Source organism: Podarcis tiliguerta, assembly GCF_965153285.1.
Source record: "Podarcis tiliguerta genome assembly, chromosome: 1".
In the NCBI taxonomy this organism is placed as follows: Eukaryota; Metazoa; Chordata; class Lepidosauria; order Squamata; family Lacertidae; genus Podarcis; species Podarcis tiliguerta.
In genome coordinates this window covers 56,984,013-57,008,349 of record NC_139534.1, presented here as the reverse complement: position 1 = coordinate 57,008,349, position 24,337 = coordinate 56,984,013, and the positions used below count along the sequence as shown (strand labels likewise).

Genomic DNA, 24,337 nt, shown 5'->3' with positions numbered 1-24,337 from the left:
ACAAAACTGCTGTGCCGAAGGCCACAAAATTCCTTCCTTTCCACGCAAGCACGCGCGCGCACATCCAGCTGCGCCTGCTACCCGGGAGCCCCAACCGCGGCTTCTCGATTTCCCGACGCCCAAATGAATCTCGCAACCAGCCCACCCTACCTAGTCCTGGCAGAGGGCGCTGGGCGGACCCGGGGGGAGGAAGGGAGACGCAGCCCAAGGCCACATGAAAAGCCATTGCCAGAGCCACCCGAGGATGCGCTTCCGCCTCCTCCTCCGCCCCCACGTCCTGCTCCTATCCCTCCGCTCCGAGCCGCAGGCTGTGCCCCGCACGGTCCCCTCCCCGATCAGGGGAAGCGGGCGGAGAGGGCACCTTTTGGGGCAGCAGGAGAGCTCCAGGGCGCGCCGCTTCCTTACCCGTCCTGCTGCCATGCCGGCGGAGCGGCGGCGCCGGGGTTCGGGATGCTTCCCCGTTCACCATGGCAACGGGGCCCTCCACCTCTGGCAGCGGCGGCGCTGCGGGGGTGGGCAGGCGAAGGCACCCGCTGCCTCGCCGCCGCGTTGCCATATGCCAGGGCAGGGGCGCCTCTCGGCTCGCTCCCGCGCGGGAGACGCAACGGCCTCCCTTCGCCGCCAAGGAGCGAGGAGGTGTCCTCCGCCCCCCGCCCCGCCTGCCTCCCGCCCCGCTCATGTCAGGGGCGCGCCTGCACTCCTCGCCCGCAGCGACAGAGGGGGCACCCGCCCTCCCTTCACCCCACCCCGCTCTCCCGCAGCCGCTCACCCCTTTGCCGCCGTCTCCGCCGCCGCCGCCACCGGGCCGAAGCCGCAGCCGCTGCCGCCTCCATCCCGGGGCTCGGCAGCCACCCCGTACCCCGCCGCCCCAATTCTCTAATGCCGCCTCCGCTCGTGCCAGGGCCGCCTCCGCCCGCCGGGCCGCCCACTGCGTCAGCTCCGTAAGTCCCGCTACGCACCCAGCGGTAACTATGGCGACAGCGGGGCCTTCCTGCGCCCTCTGCTGTCGGGAAGCGCGGGCCTGGCGAGGCGAGCTAGCGAAAAGAGGAGGCCTCGCGGGGGCGGGGGGCGGCCGATTGCACGCACCTCGGGGCAAAGAGAGGCGGGTGCTGAGAGGGGAAAGAGAAGCCTTCCTTCTCTGCTAAATTCCTAAAACGAGGTTTTTCTTTGCTATGCTCGACCCTGTCTAGAATCCTTGCCATGTCCCCTGAAAGGGACCCCTGCTCTTTAATAATTGGGGGGGGGGGGGGAGCAGTGGTTTTTTCAGTGTCGAAGGAAGAGCTCTCTGCACATGCTTAGAAACATGTTTATCCTCCTAAATCTGAGGTTAGCTCTGATATGAAAAACAGTTTTCACTCCAGAGCCCTGGCATAAATTAAACAATACAGTAGGAAAGGGGGAGGGGGAGAGAGTTGAGTGGTGGCAGACTGGTGCAATTAGTTTTTTGTTTCATGGAGGAGTCAGTTTGCATAAGAAGGAGCAGCAAGGGCATAAGGAATGCACTGACATTTGTCATTTGACAATGTGAAATAACCCAGTGCATTTATTGTTCCTTGTATCTTGAGGAATTTTCAGGCTTGACTGAGAACAAGGAAGCACACCCAGGGGCCAGGATCTAAACACAGTTCCCAGTGAGCTTCCATATGCTTGTTCCACTTCGGTGGCCCTGCAGTTCTGATCACAGCTATATAATAATATAATATTGCCCTGCAAGTTGCTTCCCAAATCCAGTGGACCTTTGAGAACAGCAGTCATCCAGTGGAGGTCTTCCCTCAGTGACACATGCATTGGTTACAATCCAGTCTGAATTGCTGTAATGTGCTCTATGTTCCGTGATTCTCTTTGGCTCCTGGACTCAATATAGTTAGCCTCCTGAAAGATTTACAAATACTTGGCAGCCTCATGAAAGATTCACAAATAGTTACTTTATTTCTGTAGCACAGGGTTGGTTTTTTTACCCAGAGTTCCATGGAACCCTCAGCTTCTGTGAGCATGCCCCAGGGTTCCACAAAACTGTACAACCTCCCACCTTAGGCACTTCACAATCCCCTCTTGTGGCAGGCAGGTAGTCACTCCCACTCGTCCAATCATCTCAAATAATACTCCAAGTTATAATTATTGAGTACAATTACTTGCCTTTGGTTTTTGTAATTGCGAAAGAAATTGCTTATTACTTTTCTTTCTTTCTCTTGCTGTGGAGGCAGGGAGGATTGTGGTTGCACTGCATCTATGACAACAAGTTACAGATGATCCTCTACCAGGAAAACATAATTTCAAAGTAAGTGCTATAGGGCATCCTGCAGCTCTGTGCCAGTAACCAGGGGCAGAAATCCAGAATGCAGTTTTACATGCTCGTCCTCTGTCAGTTTCTGTAGGAAATGCGAGTCCCTTGGGCTGGACAGATGACAAGGCCAAGGAAGGGAGGGCCCAGAGCTGCAGAAATCAGCAACGAAAGATTTGGGAAGGCTGGCCTTCGACAGTTCTTCAGAAGTCTTTAATAAAAGGATAAGTTACACATCAACAAAATAGTGACGTCCAGGCAATTGTCCACAGGAAGTTTGTGATGAAAATGCAGAACAGTAGCTTAACAGGCTTGGGCTTCAAGAAATATTCATTTAATGGTTCGCATTTAACTGTCAAGAGGTGTGACACAATCCAAGAAATGTTTATTCAATCAAGTAGGGAGTCCAATTGGCAGTATACAAATTTAATAACTAAAATGAACAATAAACAATAAAATACACCAGCAGCACTCTGGAAACAAGTTGTTCACTTAGCAACCCTCCTCCCTCTTTCTCGAGATACTTTGCTATCTCCACTTCCAGATAAATGTTTAAGTGCTAAATTAACTCTGGAAGAAACTACCATCTGGATGCAGCAAGGACTTTATAATTGAATAAAAGGGAAAGCATTTGAACAGCAACAATATACATCTTTTAGACAGAAATAAGACAGTGGGATCATTTTCCTAGAACAGATCATTAGCTGCCTTGATTCATGTGAATGGGTCTTTCGCTGTGGTTTTGCCTGACTAACCTGGTCGGTAACCAGAGACTTAACAGAAGAAGCTAAGTGGTGCTTATTGCTCTAGAATACTTCTCCACTCTTCGGAATCATAGAATTGTAGCATTGGAAGGGTCCCAAGGGTCATTTAGTCCAGCCCCATGTAATGCAAGAATCCCCCGTGCACAGCTAAAGAATCTCTAATGGATGGCCATCCAACCTGTGTCTTAACACTTCCACTGAAGGAAAGTTTACCACCTTCTGATGCAGTCCTTTTCACTGTCTTCCTGTTGTAGTGTCCATCAGCATTTGGAAGTGGGACAGGAAGGAAAAGCTAAAAGGAGGTTTTCCAGTTTGAATTTGGAGAAAGAAATAAGACATGGCCTATCCCCCCCCTCTCCCAAGTGTATATCTCAGTTCCACCACCTTGGCAGGCCACTTATGAGTGATCATAGGATTGCCCACTTTAATTAAGATCCGGGATGAATGAGTTGCCTGGAACCAGATGCATCTTAGCTCCTATTCAGAAGCAAGTATCAAATCTAGATAAGGGTGCATAGGTTTGCAATCTGAAACAACTCCACCCATTCACCATTGCCAGCTCCTTATGCCACCTCTTTCCTGTCAAATCTCTCTTCAAAATACATTTTCCAGGAAGACTTTAGCCCAACCTCTTAACCTTCACTTCCTAGAAATACTAAGCTAACTGCATTCATAGTTTCCATGATTCTATCTTCCCTCCCTTCTTGTCCTTCCATTCTCTCCCTTTTGTTGAGATTTAGATGGCATGTTCCTTGGGGTAGACTGTTTTGCTTACGTTATAGTGTACATAAAGAATAAATAGGGAATAAACAAAGCAGTAACTGCTAGATGCTATTGCGACTAGTACCTTTTACTACACAGGCATTTTATGTTCAGTGCAACTTACGACTTTTTCTTGTCTGGTTCCTTAAGGAAAGGGCTCATTTGTTAAGCAGCATTTGACTGCTTACATATGCCTCTGCTGCAGGTTTTGCTAAATAAAAGCACCACAGCAAAGAATACAAAATCATGCACTGAGTCACCAAAGGGAATTCTGTTTAGGAGATTCCAGGCGTGTTGGTGGCTTATTTGTGTCTGTTGGGCCTCTTTGCAGCATTGCAACCCACCCCTAATCAAATTTACTTAATGTTCTATTGATTTAAATGAAATTTTATTCAGAATAAGTGTACAGAGGACATCAGCCTTTGCATCTTGAACTTGCTAGGACTGCTCAAAGAAGACTGTTCACATTGTCTATTTTTGGAAACACCCCCCCCCCCCCGGTGAGGAATAAATTCTATTTACAAGAGACAACAATCACATTTTCAAAGCTAGCGTAGAATGTGAAGCCATGGGTGGCCTTGGTATTACAACTCTACTTCCAGGCTACCACCAGGAAGCAGTCTAAGGCAGAGGTGGCCAATGGGATGCCCTCCAAGTGTTGATAATGCAAAAAGAACACAAGAAGAGCAAGCCAGAGCAGGCCAATAGCCCATCCGGTCCAGCATCCGCTTCTCACAGTGACCAACCAAATGCCTGTGGGAAACCTCCAAGCAGGATCTAAGCACAAGGGAACTCTCCCCTCCTGTGGTTTCCAGGAACTGGTATTCGGAAGTATTAGTGCCTCCTAATGTACTCCAAACGGGACGCGGGTGGTACTGTGGGTAAAACCTCAGCGCCTAGGACTTGCCGATCGTCAGGCCGGCGGTTCAAATCCCCGCGGCGGGGTGCGCTCCCGTTGCTCGGTCCCAGCGCCTGCCAACCTAGCAGTTCGAAAGCACCTCCGGGTGCAAGTAGATAAATAGGGACTGCTTACTAGCGGGAAGGTAAATGGCGTTTCCGTGTGCTGCGCTGGCTCGCCAGATGCAGCTTGTCACGCTGGCCACGTGACCCAGAAGTGTCTTCGGACAGCGCTGGCCCCCGGCCTCTTAAGCGGGATGGGCGCGCAACCCCAGAGTCGGACACGACTGGCCCAAACGGGCAGGGGTACCTTTACCTTTAATGTACTCCAACCAAACCAGCATACATTTTAGAGAAGTTCCTTACATCAGTGATATCACATTGTGATGTAATTCTCTTTAATCAGATGTGAATACAACCAGTTAAAGGTCATTCAATAACTTTAAAGGGAGGGGGGGAGAGAGTACTTACATTCTACTATATCTCAAGAACGTTTAATTTGTTCAGCAATTTCAGCGATCAAAAGTTCTGCATTGAATTTTGCAAGATGCAACTCCACTCCGGGACCTTAGGATGAAGGGCAGGGAATGAATGAATGAATAACACAATGACAACAAGTTAATTGACAGTTTTGCACAAAAGAAATGGTATATATTTTATGTATATCTATGAATATTTTACAGAAACTGTTGAATTTTCGTTCGTTTGGTTCCTTTAAATAAAGTTTAACATATAGAAACAAAAAGTACTGTTTAACAATATAATAGTAAAAAAAAAAAAAGATATCTGATGTGATAAGCTAACTCATTCTTCTGCATTTAGCACCATAATATTCTTGGACATAGTCAAGTTTAGTGAGGTGAATGAATAGGGCCCTCAGAAAGGGCTGAGCACAGGCACAATATATCCTCCACTGCCAGAGCTTGATAGTGGTTCACAGGCGGAATCCTCTACATTCCTTGGCTTCTTGTTGAAGGCCCGCAGTGAACGTCATTTTTGACAGCAATAGACAAGCCCTCTGATAAGGCTCAACCTCCTTGCTCCATGAAACCACCCCGGGCAGATTTCCTTGCTGGCTTCAGTAACAAGAGAAATTAGCTTGTTGCTGTTCCCTACTACAAAATGTGCCTTGCTTGGAGGACTTTGCTTGCCTGAGTCAGTAGGAGCCAGAGATTATATTTCTCCCTGCTTCTGTTAAGCAGCAGCCAAAATTGGCGAAGGGCCTGGTTTGCAGTGTAGAGGCTGCTGTCTTGTTTTGTTGCATGTTGCTACTAGTTTGTCAGCTAGGTTTGCAAAAAATTTTGCACAGCCCTGTGACTTGCATGCAAGAAACATAACGAATGCTGAATGCTCGTCGCCTCTCTCACTAGTGGAAATTGAACCAATGACAGCTTTTTACCTGTTTGTTCTACCACCCACGCTGGTAGCAAATAAGGTTTCAAGGAACACTGATTCTTCAGCGCCATCTTCTGGTAAACCAGGGAAACATCAGATTTGGCCTATTTTTTGCTTCTGCAAATACGAAAATGATATTTAAAAGAAATTAAGTTGTAAGCGATGTCTACTGTCCACGAGCCTCCAACCCCATACTTAGTGACTATTCTGCAATTCCCTATGAGATGGTATTATAAAACATTTGTGCGGATTTGATATCCGCCCCCCGGTGCTTTTACTGCTATTTTCTTGATCAGATAAAGCAACTCTTTTAAACGGGGCAACATTCAGACCAACTCTAGGAAACTGCTGGAGTAGGTCTTGGCAATGACACCATCAGGGCTCAACTCTGTGGGCAGAAGACCAGAACCTCAGTAGCAGAAGGAGCAAGATTACTGCCAAATGCAGCAAGACTGGCTTACCACATTTTGAAGCGGGTAAAGTAATAAACATAACGATAACAATGTCAAGAGGACCATCCCTTAAGTCTCGAGTCTAAAATTACCTATAATTGCAGTCTTGGGTGATGCTCCAGTTTTGGCAGCCTCCCCCCAGCCCTCCCGCCATGCTGGGCTTTGGGAAGGAAGCGTTAGGGCTCTGTCAGGGTCCTAGAGTCCTCCTGTCTCCTTCCCAAAGCTGAGCAACTGCTAACTAGATTTTGGGAAGGAGGCAGGAGGACTCTAGGCCAGGGGCGTAGGAAGGGGGGTCGGGGCGGTCTGCCCCGGGTGTCACCCTGAGGGGGGGTGACAAAATGGTGGCCGGTCGAGGGCTACACTCACTGTAGGGCGGCTGAGGGTGCTCTGTCGTTATGGGCACCTAGAGCACAGTCTGTATTGGCGCCAGGCATGCGCCATCTGTATCAGTGCTGCGCATGTGCCCAGGCAGTTTTTCCCACCCCTGTGGGTGCTTTGCCCCGCCCCTCGACACCCCGCACTAGGTGCCAGAAAGCCTTCCTTCACCACTGCTCTAGGCCCCTGACAGAGCCCTCACACCTCCTTCCTGCAGCTGGGCAAGTGCTTACCGGGCACTCTGCTCAGCGTCCAATGCATTGGACTGGTCATGCTGCTTTAAACCACCTCTGCCCTCCCCCAGGTGTTGGGTTATAGTTTAGAACTTGCTTCACTACAGTGGTCATTGTAAGCAAGTGCCTCTTCCATTACTCAGCCCACCAACAGCAACAGGATTCACATCAGGTATAGAAATAAAGCACTATCCCAGCCTGTATATGCCAGAGGCCAAACCTGTCACTGCTTATCAGTCCGATCAAACTTTACACTTGTGTCACTTGCTTCAAGCAATATTAAATAATTTGCCACTTGTTGCTGGCAATCCTGAATTATTCCCACCCCACTGTGGCTTCTTACTATTGGACTGTGTCATTTCTTCTTCTTCAATAAGTCATATTGCCAGTTGCAATTTAATTTCTTTTTGTACTTTAATATTGTACAAATCTTCAGGATCAAATATTGATGCTGTTCCACAATTTGTGTCCTGAATAAATGCTATAGAACTGTGCTTTTATCACCTTACATCAAGGATTATATCTTTTATTTCCTGCCCTTACAGCTGTTTTCTGGAAATAAAATAATTTATTCCCTGGCAATTCTACAGCTGTGAAATATGTTTCTATAACTAACTGCTTTTGAAAATATGTAAGATATAAATATATCAGTATAAAAGAGTGGTCGGAAACCTGACCCGCAGGCCAAATTCAGCCCAGCAAGGGACCCCGTTTGGCCCACAAGACTGTTTCACACAAACTACGCCCACTGGCAGTGCACCTGATGTCAAAAGCAGGCTGGAAGTCCCATCCCATCAGCCAACAGGTGGTGACTCCAAGCCCACAAGATAGGCTTTGCAACCAAGCCCTCCATGGGCAACTTGATTATGTAGCCAATTCTTGCAGAAGACAGACTTGAAGTCGCCACTTTAGGTGTCCAGCAGCACTTTAAAGCACAACACAGGGCTCTTTGCAAGCCATGCGTGCTGCTTTGAAGTCCTGGCACTCATCACCTGATGTCATGTGACTGACAGCTGGGAGGCTTGTGAGCCGTGGGAAACACCGCCCCTATTACAAAACTACATGCAAGTACTCCTACTCCAATGAGTACTTCTGTTGCTATGTAAGACTCTAGTCATACTTTATAGCTTGGTATCGATGCAGTGTGGTGACCTTTGACCTTAGCCAAGGTAAGTAAATTGTGTAATGTTCTTCCTGCCATTTGCCAGACGTTAAATCTTGTTGCAACCAATTTTGTATGCAGCAGAAACCATTTCCAGAGGAGTAGTTTACTGTGTTGTGCTGTGTACACATTTGTGGTTAATCTAGCTCCAGGGCGTTCCAAACTGCTTTTGTTCTTGTTTTAGCCCAGGTGCACACGATGCTAGTCAGGATCCACAGACATCTTGGAGTTTCTGCTAAAAAGAACCCTGCATTTTGATTCAGTTTCTAACTGGGAAACATTGCTTGTTCAATGTGTGGTGAATGAATCCCAGATGTGTACAAAGAGTACATGTGTTGGGGCGGTCCTAAGTCTATGACATCAGCAAGGTGTGTGTAATTCCACTTCCTACCTGCACTTTGGAATCATTCACTTCTGGCACTCTACTCACCTGTATTCCTCCCTGTGCCTATCAAACGTCATATAGTTCATTTCTCATAAGCATCATGAGCAGACAAGGCAAGTGCCATGATGGATGCTCTCCCTCTTTCTCAGCCTTGCTTCAGCCAGAGCACATCTCTCCTGGGACTTCAGGCTACTGATCTTGCATGGGAAAAGGTGGAAATGTTTAAAGCGCCTGATGAAGCTGACCCTGTCTCCGCCCAATGGTGCGTATACAAAATAGGAGATTTCAAAACACACCAAGCCATTCCGATGTGTATAGAGGCATGCAAATTCAAATTGAAATACAGTGAGGCAGAAATGGCCAAAGGTAGTATGTTCTGTATTTCAAAATTCTCAAGACGTTGGTCTGAATTAAAAAGCTTGTTCTGATGCTAAAGCTGATCAGTGTGAATGTACCACACTCTCTGTTTTGGTACATTAATTCTATGTTTCCTTCCATAGGCACATGAATTATAATGGCATGTTTCTCACAATACCTGATTTTAAACATCCATATTAATCTCATAATGATAGTTTACTTCTGTTTTGTTTACAGGAAAACGAGTAACTGTCACAATTTTATTTTATACAGTCCAGTAATCTGCTTGTGTGGTTAAAATGCAACAGATTTGGGATTCAACTCAGCTTCGTTCCCTGCAATCAAATAATATTTTACCATCTGTATGAGACTTTTTATTTTTCTATATAGATTTAGATGTCATCTTCTGCTACCGAACTAATGCATGAAATATGTGGTGTTGATAATATTTCCAGAGCATTGGTCTTAACATTCTTATTCTCCTACTTAACATACTTATTTTGAGAATGGTCTGTTGCAGTTCTTAAATTGTGTTACTCTCAAGAGGAAAATGTCTGATTGCACTGCAGACATAAATTCATGCTCTTGAACTACTGGCTGATTCTATGATGCTGAAGGTAGTAAGAAGGTATTAATCATTCAAACAGCATTTTTAGATTTCCCCTGTTGGATGCCTGGAGTGGAGCAGGGCAGTAAAATCTTTGCAAGTCCAGTTGCAATGCTACCTACATTATGCATAGTTCCCCAGTTTTTTTCTTCTAACCAGTTTTCTCTACTGGCCGCACTTGGTAATTCAGATCACACCAGTTGCTAATAACTCTATAGACAAATTGATCCTTTAGCTATTCTTCAAACTCTGAGTCATGCTAAACATAGAGAGCTAGCCACAGAGGCTTAAGTATAATTTAAAAAAAAACAACATTCTCCCTTTGGTATTGTCCAATATCACAGAAATCTGTAATTTTTCTGCTAAGACATTTCCCTCAGATAATTAACATAGTTTAATGAGGATATTAGACATTGGCTTCTCTTATTGCTCCAAATTGCATACACACTATTGTTAGAAGTGAACTCTTGGGTGTTTCAAGGTCATCCTAATTATTCTTGGTTCTACATTGCACTATTTACAATTCAGGCTTCCTCAAACTCAGCCCTCCAGATGTTTTTGGCATACAACTCCCATGATCCCTAGCTAGCAGGACCAGTGGTCAGGGATGATGGGAACGGTAGCCTCAAAACATCTGGAGGGCGGAGTTTGAGGCAGCCTGACTTACATAATATTTGTCTGCCATATCCCATATCCCCTAACACCTAACACATGCATATCTTGTGGGAGACCTTACTGGGATGTCACTCAGGATGCACAGGGCAGGGCTTCGATGTCTTTCACCTTCCGAAGTTGAACTATTAAAAAAGAAGAAAAATCACTTGCAAGAATTGCACTGTGCCATAAATGCATGGTTTGACACTGAAATGGCAGAATGGCTGCTGCAGAAGCAGGCTGCAGCAGTTGGCTACAGCTGAACAGGGGGTTATTGGTTTATGGGGGGTTTTGTTCTTGTTATTATAATGTTATTTTGTGCTTTTATATTGTATTTTTATGTTGTGAACCATCCCGAGATCTAAAGATGAAGGGCAGTATACAAATTAAACAAACAAACAAATGTGACATCAGCAATGACCCCCAAGGTATTTATGTGATGTAATGTCTGAACATCTTTTCTTGCGCTGTGGATATAAGCTGGAGCCTTCTTCAACAAACATGAGGAGCAGGGGCTACACTGTGCATAGTTGTGCCTTGAGAAAAATCCTGGATAAAAAAGGCTGGAGTGTAGACAAGCCCTTCATTAAAATGTTATTTTTAACTGAGGCTTTAGAATGAGTCGAGCTCAATAGTATCAGCATACGGGGAGCTGAATGAATGACCTAGGTTGTGTTTCATGGTTGTAGGCAGGGTGGTGGAGTCAATGGGCAGTTGGAACATCTGAGGAATGAGACGGAGGCTTGGGACATCTTTGCTCTCCCAGCACCTCCTGCATCTGCCGCCTGAGGCTGGGAGAGACAACAGTAGCAGCCACGCAATGAGGAAGTTTTGGCCTGTGTGAGACTAATATCTAGCTGCTTCAACAATCCATTCTAGGCCATGAGAGGCAGCTGCAGAATGGCCATCATGGTTGGACCATCAAAGAATGGGGGGGATGCTTTTATGCACCCCTTTGCCCTTCTGTAGTGACTACTGCATCATTGTCTATTTTATTGTGTTTAAAATATATTGTAAGCCACCCTATAAACATCAGTTAGTAGGCAGGATATAAATACTCCAAATAAATAAATAAATAAATAAATAAATAAATAAATAAATAAATGAACTAAACAAGCCCAGAGTCTTCTTGTGGTTTGTTCAGTCATCCCATCCTGAACGCGTGGTTTTATTTTCCTCAAACTAGCCATGAGCAGCAAACCAAGAACAAACTTTGGTTACCACTTGTGGTTTGTTGGGAGGGAAACAAACCACGAACCCTAATTCAGCTGACACAAGAAACCACACTCTGGCTCGTTTCCTCCACAGCGCACCAGGAACAGGGGAGGTGCATTGTGAGACCTTTTGTGTAGCGTAGAGTAGACCATCACGCTGCTTGTGTGAATTAAACCATAGTTCGTTTTAAAGAGCGGCTGAATCTGATGGGTGAACGATTATACCAAGTTTGTATACCTCCAAGTACATCTCATGCACATCTCAAAGCTCCCTCCCTCAGAATGTTAATGTACTTGCTTCCTCTCTCAGCATCACGCCCCCAGAATGTTAGCATGTACATCATACCCAAAGGACAGATGGAGAGGAGACGTCACAGATCTATGTATGGGATATATAGGGAATGACCTACAAGAGAGCCAACAGAGGTGAGAAAGACACAAAAATGACTGGGAGGGGGAGGGGGTTAACAGCCAGACTTTCCTTCAGATACTTCACCAAGGAGAAGAGAAGGACAAATTGTTGCTAAGGGAAATGAGACAGATGGTTGGAACAAACAACTTGCTGACTCTTTCAGGCCTTAAAACTCTCCAGATCCTGTTGTGAAGGAAGAGGGGGAAATTAAGCTGCCTGTGCAAACACACACACACACACACACACACACACACACACAGCCTTAGGCTTGTGTTTCCAACAAATGCACAGGTGTCACCAGCACACTGCCTCTGCTCTGTCCATCACCTCACAACATCTCTCCTATGCCACCCCACCCCCATCTCTCGCTGTCCCTGTTTTCCCCACGATTGCCTCTACCTCCATCTCTTCTGCTTTATTAACCACCTCTGCCAGTTTGTTCCTCTTAGCAATTTGCTAGGAGCGCTGGATGGAGGGAGCCTAGCTAATGCTGTGCCTCTGGAATCGAGAGCGACCGAGTTAATGTCACGTCTCTGGGGTACTCCTGCGGAGTAGCTGCATTAAATGACGGTTCTGGAATGGAGTGCCTCTCTGTGTGTGATTGGGCTCTAGGACATATTGTCTCCTAGAGAGCACAGCACCACGACATTTAATGCCATCTGATCCTTTGGGTTTCTGCCTTTCTCACGACTGTGCCAAGGCCTGCCTGGCTCATGAGCCTCTCTGACTTGGATGAAGCGCCTGTGATTAAGAATCCAGTCAACATGTCCATGTAGCCGTCGCCACAATCCAAATCATAATAAAGACAGGCAGCCATTGGGGGAGGGGGGGAGCTGGGAGGCAGGTTGAGGTGAGAACGGAGCCAATAATTTGTCAGCTTTGTTGAAAGCAAGAAAACAAAAACCCGGTACTGGTATGTAAAGCTGGAAAAGAAAACACACTTCCCAAAATATATGCCGTAAGCCTACTGTGGTTGTGGTACTGTTAAACTGCAGTGAATTAGAAATCTAGCCACAATTCTGTATTATAGGTATGGGGAAGCTTGCCTCTGACCCTCAAGATATTGCTGAACTACAACTCCCATCAGCCCTTGCAAGCTTGGTCAGGGTAATAGAAAGCTGCAGTTCAACAATATGTGGAGGGTCAAAGGTTCTATGCAATTGCTATATAATATATACACCTTTTCTTTTCTTTTCTTTTCTTTTCTTTTCTTTTCTTTCTTTTAATTATTTTAGTCTAAATGTTTATAGGCTGACCAGATTCTCAGGACAGCTTACAACAATGTAGTTTTTAAAGCAAATTCAAAAATACATACAAGACTATACAACAGCAAGAAAATGTAGCAGCATAAAAGCATGTGGCAAAGGGGAGAAATAAAACTAAAGCTGAATCAGAAGAAAAGTCTCGTGATAATAAAAAAGTCTTCTTCCCCTGTCACCAAAATAGCATCAACTTAGGCACCAGGTAAGCCTCTCCGGGGACAACATTCCATTGCCATGATGCCACCACTGAAAAGGCTCTTTTCCTGTGGAGACTTTGCATTGAAACTGTTACTGTTAGGCTCAATTAGCTTCCCTGTAAGTGAAGTGTAGGGCTCCAGTGGTTCTGCACATAAGAAAGACTTGGGTATCAATAACTCTACATCATTTTCCCTGGCTTAATCCTGTTTTAAGTGCAGTTCTTTTCCCTCTGTATATAATTGTTGTAATTGCCACAAGCTTTTCACATTTTCTGTAATTTTGTATGCTGTTTTTAAATTGCCATGTAATTTTCTAGTTTTGTATGTTTATAAATTACTTTTTTAAGAAAACCACCACTCTTCCTTTCATTACACTTTGAATAATTCAGCAATGACCAGTACTGGTTAATAGCAGGTCTTACGCCCTTCCCCCATCACTTACGGTCTTTGCACCTTTTTTGCTCTCACAATTTGACTGTAATTGCTCATTTAAAACATGTTCACATAACTTATTTCCACAAAACGTACTCCCTGAGCCCTCATATCCCAGCCAGATTGCTGAGATCTGGAGGAATGCTGTTAGCTGTCCCTCATGTCACAGAGCCTGGACTGGCCTTCACCAGAAGTCAGCCACTTAGTGTCGCTGGACCCATGCTATGGAATGGTATTCTGTCCTGCTTGAAATTTTTTTTCAAAATGTTTTTATATTGCTTTGCACCACCCTGATATTTTGTGAGAGGGTGGTATATACATATGAGTTGTCGGTGTCCGGGGTAGCCCAGCTGTTGCCACCGGTGCCACAGGATCAACCCCACTGCCACTGGATCAAAGCAGGGCCACACTGAGCTACCTGCCCGCCCACACAGGGGGAAGCCCGCCCAGCTGATGGGGTCCTTGGTGGGCGGAGAGGAGCACTGGGTTGGGCCGTGCTGGGGGCACCTGTAGTGGGGGGCTCCTGGTTCACACCCACTAAAAAAAATATACACCTGAGCTACAGACACCTGGCAAAGCCCACACAATGCCCCTGAATCTAAGAGTAAATAGGATAATGTCACAGCACTATGTAACCAAATTTGACTCCCTGCAGATGCCACATGAAATCAAAACATGGTGAGAACAATGCTTCCTGAGTAGGTGAACAATTTCACAGCAAGGAAAGGAGAAAGGAGACTTGGTGTGCTACCCTTTGAATTACCGTACTTTCTCCAATTCCTCTGAAGCACAGGTCAAGAACTTGTTAAGGAGAGATGCCCATAAGGAGCACTAAGTCAGCAGCTAGTGTCTTAGGATCTGTTGCTGAAGCTGAGGCAAATGACAAGAGCTCTGTGTCACTGGCATGCCTGAGTGAAGGACACCAACATCTGGGAGAAGACAGCAACCGTGTATTCCCATTTGGGATGTTCTCCTCTCCGTGGCGTACCTCACTTCTGAATCTGGGCCTGAATGGAAGCACCCAGCCATGCAAGAAGGATAGAATCAAAGGGATTGTGTTCTGTTATTCTATCGAAGGGTCCATAATTTCAATGATAAGGGAATAATCACAGCAAGGTATTTCTCTATTGGCTGTGTATACAGTTCTTGTTTCCACTGGTTGAAGTAGGTGTGCAGTTCATACTCTTGGTTTACCAGCAGGGTTAAATATGGCCTCCTCTGTGTTGTGGAAATTCTCGCCAACAATGGAACATGCATGGTGTGGAGCCAAGTGGACAGAAAGAATCTCCACGCTGCTCTCATGGTACTCAAACCCAGAGTTTTCCAATTAAGCTGAATTTTGGGAGATTCAGAGCAGACAGTTGAAGTGCACACAGTGAACAGATGAGCTATGGAATTTGCCAATCACAGGATGTAATCCGGATAGCTTTAACAGGGGATTAGACCAGTTCATGGAATGTAAGGATATCCCTGGCTACTAGTCAGGGTGGCAATATATTACCTCCAAGTTATGCCTCTGAATATCAGTTGTTGGGGAACACAAGTGGGAGAGTGCTAGGTGCACATGTATCCTGCTTGCAGGCTTCCCACACGCATCTGGCTGGTCATTGTGGGAACAGAACGCTAAACTTGGAGGACTTTTCATCTGATCCAGCAGCACTTTTCTTTTGTTTGTTTACTACCAATGAGCTTCTGGCCTGTTTTCCTGAAGTTGTGAAAGGTGCCCAAGAATTAACCCTCCACTTGGTATTATGACAAGAAGGATCCTTCCAATAGCCATTTAGGGACAGATTCCAAATTTAGTAACAGGTTCCCAGTTTAGAGACCCAATCACCAGGCGGGGACAAACATACCCAACAGCAAGGAACAAAATGGTAAAACTTCTGTGTTAGCCTTCTACAACTCCATGCTCTGAGTATTCTTCAGTCTTGTTGGTGTGTGACTTTCCAGCTGGTATTTCAGGAAAAATATTGTTGCATGCCACCCCAATCTCCGAGCGGTGCGAGATTCCAGGGGTTCCAGGCGCTTACTCAGGGTTTGTGTTTCCTTTTGGAAATGAGGCACAGCGGAGACTGTGGCGCCATTGTGATATATGGATTATTTACACATGTATACAACCTGATCCTACAATGGAGGGGTTCACAACATTAACACCCCAAAGGAATCTTGCTTCTCCCATAGCTGCAGACTTGGATTCAAACAGAAATCAAACATTGCTCTGACTCTCTCCAGCTTGTTGCCTTACTTCTAGGTCACATTCCTGCCCAAATTCTGCTCCCAACTGGCTTATTCTGTAGAGGGAGGGGGCCGCACCGATTTGCCATCTTGCACCAAACACCTTAATCTCCCATCACCTCACCAGGAAGCTATGTTGGCTATTTCTTGGAATTAAAAGGCTGGATTAGTTTCTAACACTTGCCGGTTCCCCACCCACACCCACACCCACATTCATAACAATATATTAAAAGGAAATTCTGGCTTTTACAAATATAGTAGGGATTGCCTATATAAATGCCCATGTTATTTCGAAACTGAACAGCCCACAGTGTTGTGAACACCCCAATATAACTTCCTAGATGATTTGTTTCTAGAGCTGACCAAACCTGGCTTGAGTTTAGGGACATAGCCAGCTTTCCTGGGGTGACGAGAAAGGCAGCCTTGGAAATGGTAGGGTCTGCCGCTGCTGGCACCAAAAAAAGGGGTAAGTGCCATCTCTGTGGGTGACACAGTGAAAGAAAATTGCATCAACAATGGGCCTCATGTTTTGCCTGTCCAACTCACGCAGCTGTGAAATGTGGTGAATTGTGCCCAAGCTGCTGGAGTACAATATTCTGTGGTTCTGTGAAATTTGTTGCTACTGTTATGGGTAATTCACAACTCGTGATTACTGTTATTCAACTGTAATAATTATACGTATGTTAATGGCACAGCATGTTGCTGTATGTTTTAAAAACAGTGGGGTCTACTAGACCCCACACATCTTCCTTGTAGTAGCCTTATGTATTTTACATTGTGGGTATTATTGACCCTACTTTGCAGATATGTTAAGGTTTTTTTTAGTTACATGCAAATGATGTCATGCTTAATATTTTCTTGGGGTACATTTGAACCTGAAACTGGACTGATATACTCAGTGGAGGATTAATTATTATACTAGCCTCTGTTAACTTATTCCAGGTTCCTTCAGTTGTTGGCCTCTGTAAGGTTAATAATAATAATAACAACAACAACAACAACAACAACAATAATAATAAATCCCCATTCAACCTAAGGATCCTGGGAGAGTTACAACAACTTAAAGTACAATACTAAAAATAGTTTAAAAACTTAGAATTACAAAAAATGAAATCACATCAGGTGCCAAAGGCTAGGGTATATATAATCAGCCTCCCTGCCAAAGGATTGGAAGGTAATAGCCAATGTAATACCAGTTTGCAAAAGAAAATATCCATGGAGAATAAGACCCAGGAAAAAGCTGGGAATGTCAGAAACTTCATTGGAAATGGGAGTGGAAATTGTCATAATATGCATGTTTGAGGTCAGGAATGGAAATCACAGAAGTGAAATATGAGGGGGTGGGGTGGGTTAGACTGCAAACGTTACACACATCGTTATGTTATTTTCTGCATTGTTTTGGACATTTCTCTTCCATCAAAATTAATCACACAATTAATTATGTTAGTTTCAGGCATAGTGGATAGTGAAATGAATAATGTACGTTTCAGTGGAAGCTGAATGTCAGTAGAATAGCACTGTTTATGACAAACACAGAATGGGACAGAAGTCACCAGCTCCTTACATCCCTAGAAATCGCTGCAACACCTTCACGTTCTTGCTTGCTTGGCTACTATTAACAGCCAAAGTCTGGCACTTAGGCTGTTTAAATACATTTTATGCATAACATCTGACAGAGGCCTACATTTATTTTGTTGTTGTTGACTATATTCAGCCAGCGTTTGGTTCTTCCCTGCAGCAGTAATGGAAGCACAGATCCACATTCAACATAATGAATGTGAATTTCCCCCCACAATGCAGCTCATTCAAACCCACCGAGTGACTAACAATGGGTGGCTGGCAAGGGGCCACTCGGTTGCCAAGGAATCCCGGATGCCTTTGGAACACAAGAGGCTGTTACAAGGAGCTGTGCAGTTCAGCTACAGAACAAGGCCTCTTATTTGAAACTATTTTCAGAGACATACACAGAAAGAGGCACAGAGGAACATGCTTTCCCAAAGACTGTGGCAGTTTGCCAGGCAGGCTACTGTGGCCATTCTTTCTCTGAAGCCACAACACTAGAAACTGAGCTCTGCTTCCCCTGTTGGGCTTTACGGAAGCCCTGTGCTGGCTCTAAATGAATCAGAAAGGTCATTCTTGTTTACCAAATACCAAATGTCTCATTCTTGTGGGTCTCTTTCACGGGTCTTTATTGGAGGAGCCTTAACTAGGCATTTCTGTAAACAAGCCTTCAAAGATCAGGTGTATGATGTAAAAACTAGAGCAATGTTGGCTTCATCCTTTAGCAGCAGCTCATTTGTATGGGAGAAACAGTTGACGGAGTGCCCAGTGGATGGTCTCTTCAGAGCTGGCAAAGGCTGATAGCAGCCATAGCTTATCTCGGAAATAAGTAGAAGTGATACCTGAGTGTCATTACCTGGGACCCAGGTGAATGTCATGACCTGAGACCCACTGGGGTCAATACGGCAGGCAGGCATTTCTGAGCATACATTGCTCTCATACATTGCTTTCACAGCTCTAATATTTTTGCTTTGAATCAGTTTCTACTGAACAATAGCTTACAGTCTGCTGTCGGCAGCTAGCAGGACACCAAGGAGAGGTTGTGCCAATTAGGAACGCAGGAGATCTGCCAAGTTCCTTCAGGCTAGCTGGAAGGTGAAGTACAGAGTACCCCTATACTGACATGCTCTTACCCTGTCACAGAACATGTTTCTGATACACAACTGACCTCAGCCTGCTAAGTGCTAAGCCTGCACAAACAAGTTCCCAGTCACAACCACAATGGCACAATGTATCTGTGCCATTGTCCTGCATAAAAGTATATACCTAGCTAAGCAGAGATTTTTTTATGCACCTCAACCTGTCTTTTTGCTAACAAACAGGGCATTGCTTATCAGCTTCACATACCAGAAAGGTGAAGTGGCCTTGAAGAGACCAGAAGCTCCAAACTGACCGCTTCATGTAACAGACTACCAAAAATGCAACGTTTTCCATGAGACAGAAGAATAGTGAATTTATAAACTTTGTTCAGAACTATCTGTTGCCATGGTACAGCTAGTAGACAGGAGCATGCTTTTTTGTATACCAGTAAGGAGTCCACAAGCTGTCCACATGTTCTGTTATCCAGTCATGTTTCTGAAAGGGATCGTTCACAAGCTAATGTTATTAAAGTGTCCTGAATTTTGTATTCGGGGTCCAGAATTTGGAGAACGCCTCTGGATCATTTATTCTTACTGTGGTCTGCAATAAACACACCCAGGGGGTGCATGGCACCTATACTTGCCTCCCACTAACTAATTATTTTTTGTCATTTTTTCATGGTAATATCACAGATTTTATGGTCTGTTGTTTTTTTAGGATACCTAAAATATTTTGCTTATTAGGGACTACCCCAAATCTTGTAGCTTGGCTTTTGAAAAATAGGGGGTCCTCAGTAATTACGGTAGCTAATTTTGAACCCCTGCTGCATAGCCTCTGCCATCATTACCACTGATTACCTGCATCTTCTGAAAAGACAGCTTCCCTCCCTGCCCCCAGGCTTTCCCTGAATCCTGTCTTCTGTATGTTCTAATGCTTTATTGTATTTCTAGTATTTTTATTGACGTTCTCAGTAGTTTGCATGGATGGGTTTATGGTATAGTTATGTAATATTTGCCTACACTGCTTAAACATATTTTATATATTGAGCAGTATAAGAAATGGTCTTAGATAAGTAAATACAAATAAACAAGAGGCACTCCTTTCAGGGGAGGCGCATTGTTAGGAAGTGATGAAGGAACAAGCACTGCTGGTGCTCACCTCAGTTCTGTGAATACTGATCAAGAGCAGGCTCCAGTCTCTGGGGAAGTGAAGCCAGCACCTTCCGCCAGCAGTAAATTGACTTTCAAAAGAAGAAAATAAATATTTTAAAGGCTTGCAGAGCAATCTCTGCATAACAGATCAGTTATACAAAGGCTTTAGCCGTTTCTCACTTGAGCGCAGGAAATAAACCTTAACAGGAAGGTTTTCGCCTTTTTAGAAAAAGGCAACTGGGAGAGCCGAATCTCCCATTTTTGTGTGCTGATTTTTATCCACTCGGACTTGTTCACATAGGAAATGGGCTGCCTAATGAATAAAGCTGCTCAGAAATTTACGGTAATGCAAAGGAGTGGTACTAGGATTGCTGACTGGGATTAGGCATTCACAACGTATTTGACCAGCCTTAAAAGTTGCCTTGGGTTCACCCTTATAGGTTATTTAAGACTAGGCAGCAATTGGGTGACACATCCAGGCCCAGGACATTTTACTGCCTGAGGCAGAGAAGCAAATGGCACCCACTCCACCCCAAGTCAAGGTGCATAGCACCCAAAGCCAGCTACGTTATTCCGGCACCTGTAAACAAAAATCCCCAAAAGCACTTCTCCCCAGCAGCAAAAATGCAACAACAATAATATAACTAGCCCTTTTCATCCAAAACTTAGGTGTCCAAGGCAGTTTTAACCTGATACTGCAGCTTCTTCTCCAATTATTTTACACTGGAGGCAGTCTCCATCAGCCCTAGCTATCATGATCAATGGTCATGAATGGCCACAGGTTCTCTATGACTCTGATGTTAGGTATGCATATGGATGTTTTTGGATAAGGTATTAACTTTCAAGGCAGAGAACCTATTTGACAGGGCACACACAGACACAGAACAAAGCATGAGCAAAGCTAAGTGTCTCCCCTCCCCGCTTGCCTATGAAATGCCCATAAGTAAGATTCAGGCAAAAGCTACAATAAGCATACTTCTTCTCGGCATCCCTTGGGCTTACCTTTGAGTACTTACTTGGGAATGGAGCACAAAGGTCCTCTTTCCTCTGTGTTGCAGACTCTTTTATATTGTTTTCCTGATCACTATAAGTCCTGCTTCCACCAAGGGGTCCTTTTTTGGGCCTGTTTGTGCATGATGAGTCTCCAGCCTCCATGAGGAACTACAGCTGGAATGCATGATTTAAATATTGAAGAAGATTCATACATCTGCTCAGTACATCACAAGTATTTTGCAGGAAGTCCAGAAGAGGAACTGCTAGCCATATGGAACTTGACACAATCTTCCAGATGTTAATATGATTATTTATTATTTAGAGGGCTGCCAGACAAGGTCTGTGAAAATTCCCCCTTTTGAAGCTGCATGGTTGCCTAGTTACATACTTTTTAAAAACTCAGGTCTGGCCATGGGACAGAGCTGGCCCTGGTTGCCCTGATGAATTATCTTTAGAGAACTGGGCCAAAACAAACAAGATGAATTTTAACAGGGAGAAATGTAAAGTATTGCACTTGGGCAAAAAAAATGAGAGGCACAAATAAAAGATGGGTGACACCTGGCTTGAGAGCAGTACATGTGAAAAGGATCTAGGAGTCTTGGTTGACCACAAACTTGACATGAGCCAACAGTGTGACGCGGCAACTAAAAAAGCCAATGCAATTCTGGGCTGCATCAATAGGAGTATAGCATCTAGATCAAGGGAAGTAATAGTGCCACTCTATTCTGCTCTGGTCAGACCTCACCTGGAGTACTGTGTCCTCACCTGGAGTACTGCAAGAAGGACACTGACAAGCTGGAATGTGTCCAGAGGAGGGCAACCAAAATGGTCAAAGGCCTGGAAAAGATGCCTTATGAGGAACGGCTAAGGGAGCTGGGCATGTTTAGCCTGGAGAAGAGGAGGTTAAGGGGTGATATGATAGCCATGTTCAAATATATAAAAGGATGTCACATAGAGGAGGGAGAAAGGTTGTTTTCTGCTGCTCCAGAGAAGCGGACACGGAGCAATGGATCCAAACTACAAGAAAGAAGATTCCACCTAAACATTAGGAAGAACTTCCTGACAGTAAGAGCTGTTCGACAGTGGAATTTGCTGCCAAGGAGTGTGGTGGAGTCTCCTTCTTTAGAGGTCTTTAAGCAGAGGCTTGACAACCATATGTCAGGAGTGCTCTGATGGTGTTTCCTGCTTGGCAGGGGGTTGGACTCGATGGCCCTTGTGGTCTCTTCCAACTCTATGATTCTATGATTCTTTACCACAAGTGTATGAGCCTCAATCTCTATGTGGCTTTCGCCACATGCTTTGTATCCTCCTGGACCAGCTCCAAGGAATGGGAATTAGGGGCCTCTGCTACTGTGGTTCTAATCCTACTTACATGACTAGGCCCAAAGAATAGCATCGGGAGAGTACTACTATTCAGCCTCCCCAATGCTTTGGAATATCTATATGAAACTTTTGGAAGAGGTCACTGGGAAATCTGGGGCATGGCCCATCCCTATAGAAGGAAGAAGCCACCGCCAAAGAAGATTGGTAGAATAATCCAGTGAACTATGCAGGGCACATTAGACAATTTGAAACCCAAAAAGATGTTGGTTTTTTTTCCTTTCTTTTTTCTTTTATATAAGGGGAATGTTGAAAGCATAATCTTGTGAGCTTTGTTGATAGGCTTTTACATTAGTTGAACTTTTAAAAGTCACTTGTAATAAGAAGAAGGTGGTTTAAAATTTAGATTGTTAAGAATATAAGATTTTAAGGACATGCATGAATAAGAGTAAAATAATGGAACCAGGAGGGGGAGTGGAGGGAAGCCAATTAAGATTTATGGCTGAAATTGTGTAAAGTGAATTTATTTGTTTTTTTGTTATTTTTGGAAAATTAATAAAATGTTATCCAAAAAAGAACAACAACACGGAAATCTGGGGCATGGTCCTTTCTGTATGCTGATGATACTCAGCTCTGCTTCTCCACAACATCTGAATCAGGAGACACTGTGCAGTGGGATGGATGAGAGAAAATAAGCCAAGGAAGATGAAGGTGCTGTGCGGGGGGGGGGGGTAACTTAAGACATTTGCCTGCCTTGGATGGGGTTGCAGAAGCAGATATGCCATCTGCGGGTGCTTTGGGATCTAGCAATGTAACTGGAGGCCCAGATGACCTTAATGGCTAGACCAAGGGTAGTCAAACATTTTATACCTACCACCCACTAATGCATCTTTCTTGATGGTAAAATTTCACCAGTGCTTGATGGTGGGAGCGATTCAGTTTGTGTCGTAGAACCCCCTACCACCCACCTAGAATCCTGAAACGCCCACTAGTGGGCGGAAGGGACCAGGTTGACAACCCCTGGGCTAGGACTACCTATTACTAACTTCGGATGGTACAAGAGCATTGACTCTTCCTGGACTAGGATAGCTTGATCACAGTAGTCTTGGCACCCATGATTTCAAGACTGGATTGCTGCCCTGATGCTTGGTCCAGAAACTGCAGTTATTGCAGAACGCTGCAGCACAATTGCTAACAGGAGCAAGGTCCTGTCAGCACGTTGCATTTGCATATTATACCTGGCTCCTGATTTAGATCCTGTGAAAAAGTAAACACACATACACACACAACGTGTCCACAGGAGGGCAACCAAAATGGTCAAAGGCCTGGAAACGATGCCTTATGAGGAACGGCTAAGGGAGCTGGGCATGTTTAGCCTGGAGAAGAGGAGGTTAAGGGGTGATATGATGGCCATGTTCAAATATATAAAAGGATGTCATATAGAGGAGGGAGAAAGGTTGTTTTCTGCTGCTCCAGAGAAGCGGACACGGAGCAATGGATCCAAACTACAAGAAAGAAGATTCCACCTAAACATTAGGAAGAACTTCCTGACAGTAAGAGCTGTTCGACAGTGGAATTTGCTGCCAAGGAGTGTGGTGGAGTCTCCTTCTTTGGAGGTCTTTAAGCAGAGGCTTGACAGCCATATGTCAGGAGTGCTCTGATGATGTTTCCTGCTTGGCAGGGGGTTGGACTCGATGGCCCTTGTGGTCTCTTCCAAATCTATGATTCTATTCTATGATTCTAAATACATTGGGATTACACAAATAAATAACAAATGAAATGAAATATTATTTTACTATTTATTCCTAGAACAGGGGCAGGGGCAGTCCTAAACTCTCTGTTGTAAATAGTGTTAGGAAAAAGGAAGTGCATGTATGTTTCAAGTCAATTTCACATACCGGTATGTGCCAAATTAGGTGGCTTTACTCTGTCTCTCTCTCTCTCTCAACCACCTTCTGTCTCTTAAACTCTCTCAATTTGCAACACAGACCACAATTTGCAACACTTACACAGCTGATGCAAGAATTACCCCAATATATTATATGTAAAGTGCTGCAAATAACGCCCACCCCAAAAAAAAAAATCCTGTACAAATGCTGTGTTGTTATCAATTTGTCACGCATATGAAGATCAGCTCATCTGACTACTAACACAGTA

The 24,337-nt window shown here is 44.8% G+C and overlaps 2 protein-coding genes and 1 long non-coding RNA gene across 9 annotated transcripts in view; 1 reads left to right on the top strand and 2 right to left on the bottom strand.

Moving 5' to 3' along the window:
- Positions 1-859, bottom strand: part of DAGLA (diacylglycerol lipase alpha) — a 91,274-nt gene extending 90,415 nt beyond the window's left edge. For 2 of the 4 annotated variants that reach the window (XM_083416914.1, XM_083416916.1), the window contains exon 1: positions 770-859. The gene's annotated coding sequence lies outside the window, so the exon portion shown is untranslated. Of the gene's footprint in view, positions 1-405; positions 646-769 lie in introns of those variants that run through there. The other 2 variants (XM_083416915.1, XM_083416917.1) reach the window with 2 other exon arrangements.
- Positions 468-11,378, top strand: LOC310666453 (uncharacterized protein; the record flags this gene model as incomplete). Of its 4 annotated transcripts, none has more annotated exons than XM_083417286.1 (3): positions 468-941; positions 2,205-2,278; positions 9,337-11,378. In XM_083417286.1, 3 exons carry the CDS (start codon positions 468-470, stop codon positions 9,359-9,361), a joined length of 573 nt encoding a protein of 190 aa, XP_083273412.1. In that variant the 3' UTR covers positions 9,362-11,378. The 4 variants fall into 4 exon arrangements, with proteins under 4 accessions (XP_083273412.1, XP_083273410.1, XP_083273409.1 ...); XM_083417284.1 differs by having other exon boundaries at positions 9,301-11,378; XM_083417283.1 differs by lacking the exon at positions 9,337-11,378 and adding an exon at positions 5,212-5,345.
- On the bottom strand, positions 9,975-21,223 carry LOC310666547. Its single transcript, XR_014505954.1, has 3 exons — positions 20,884-21,223; positions 19,875-19,956; positions 9,975-10,467 (listed from the first exon to the last, which is right to left on the bottom strand). It is a non-coding gene; the product is annotated as an uncharacterized lncRNA (long non-coding RNA).
- Between the last annotated feature and the right edge of the window lie 3,114 nt (positions 21,224-24,337).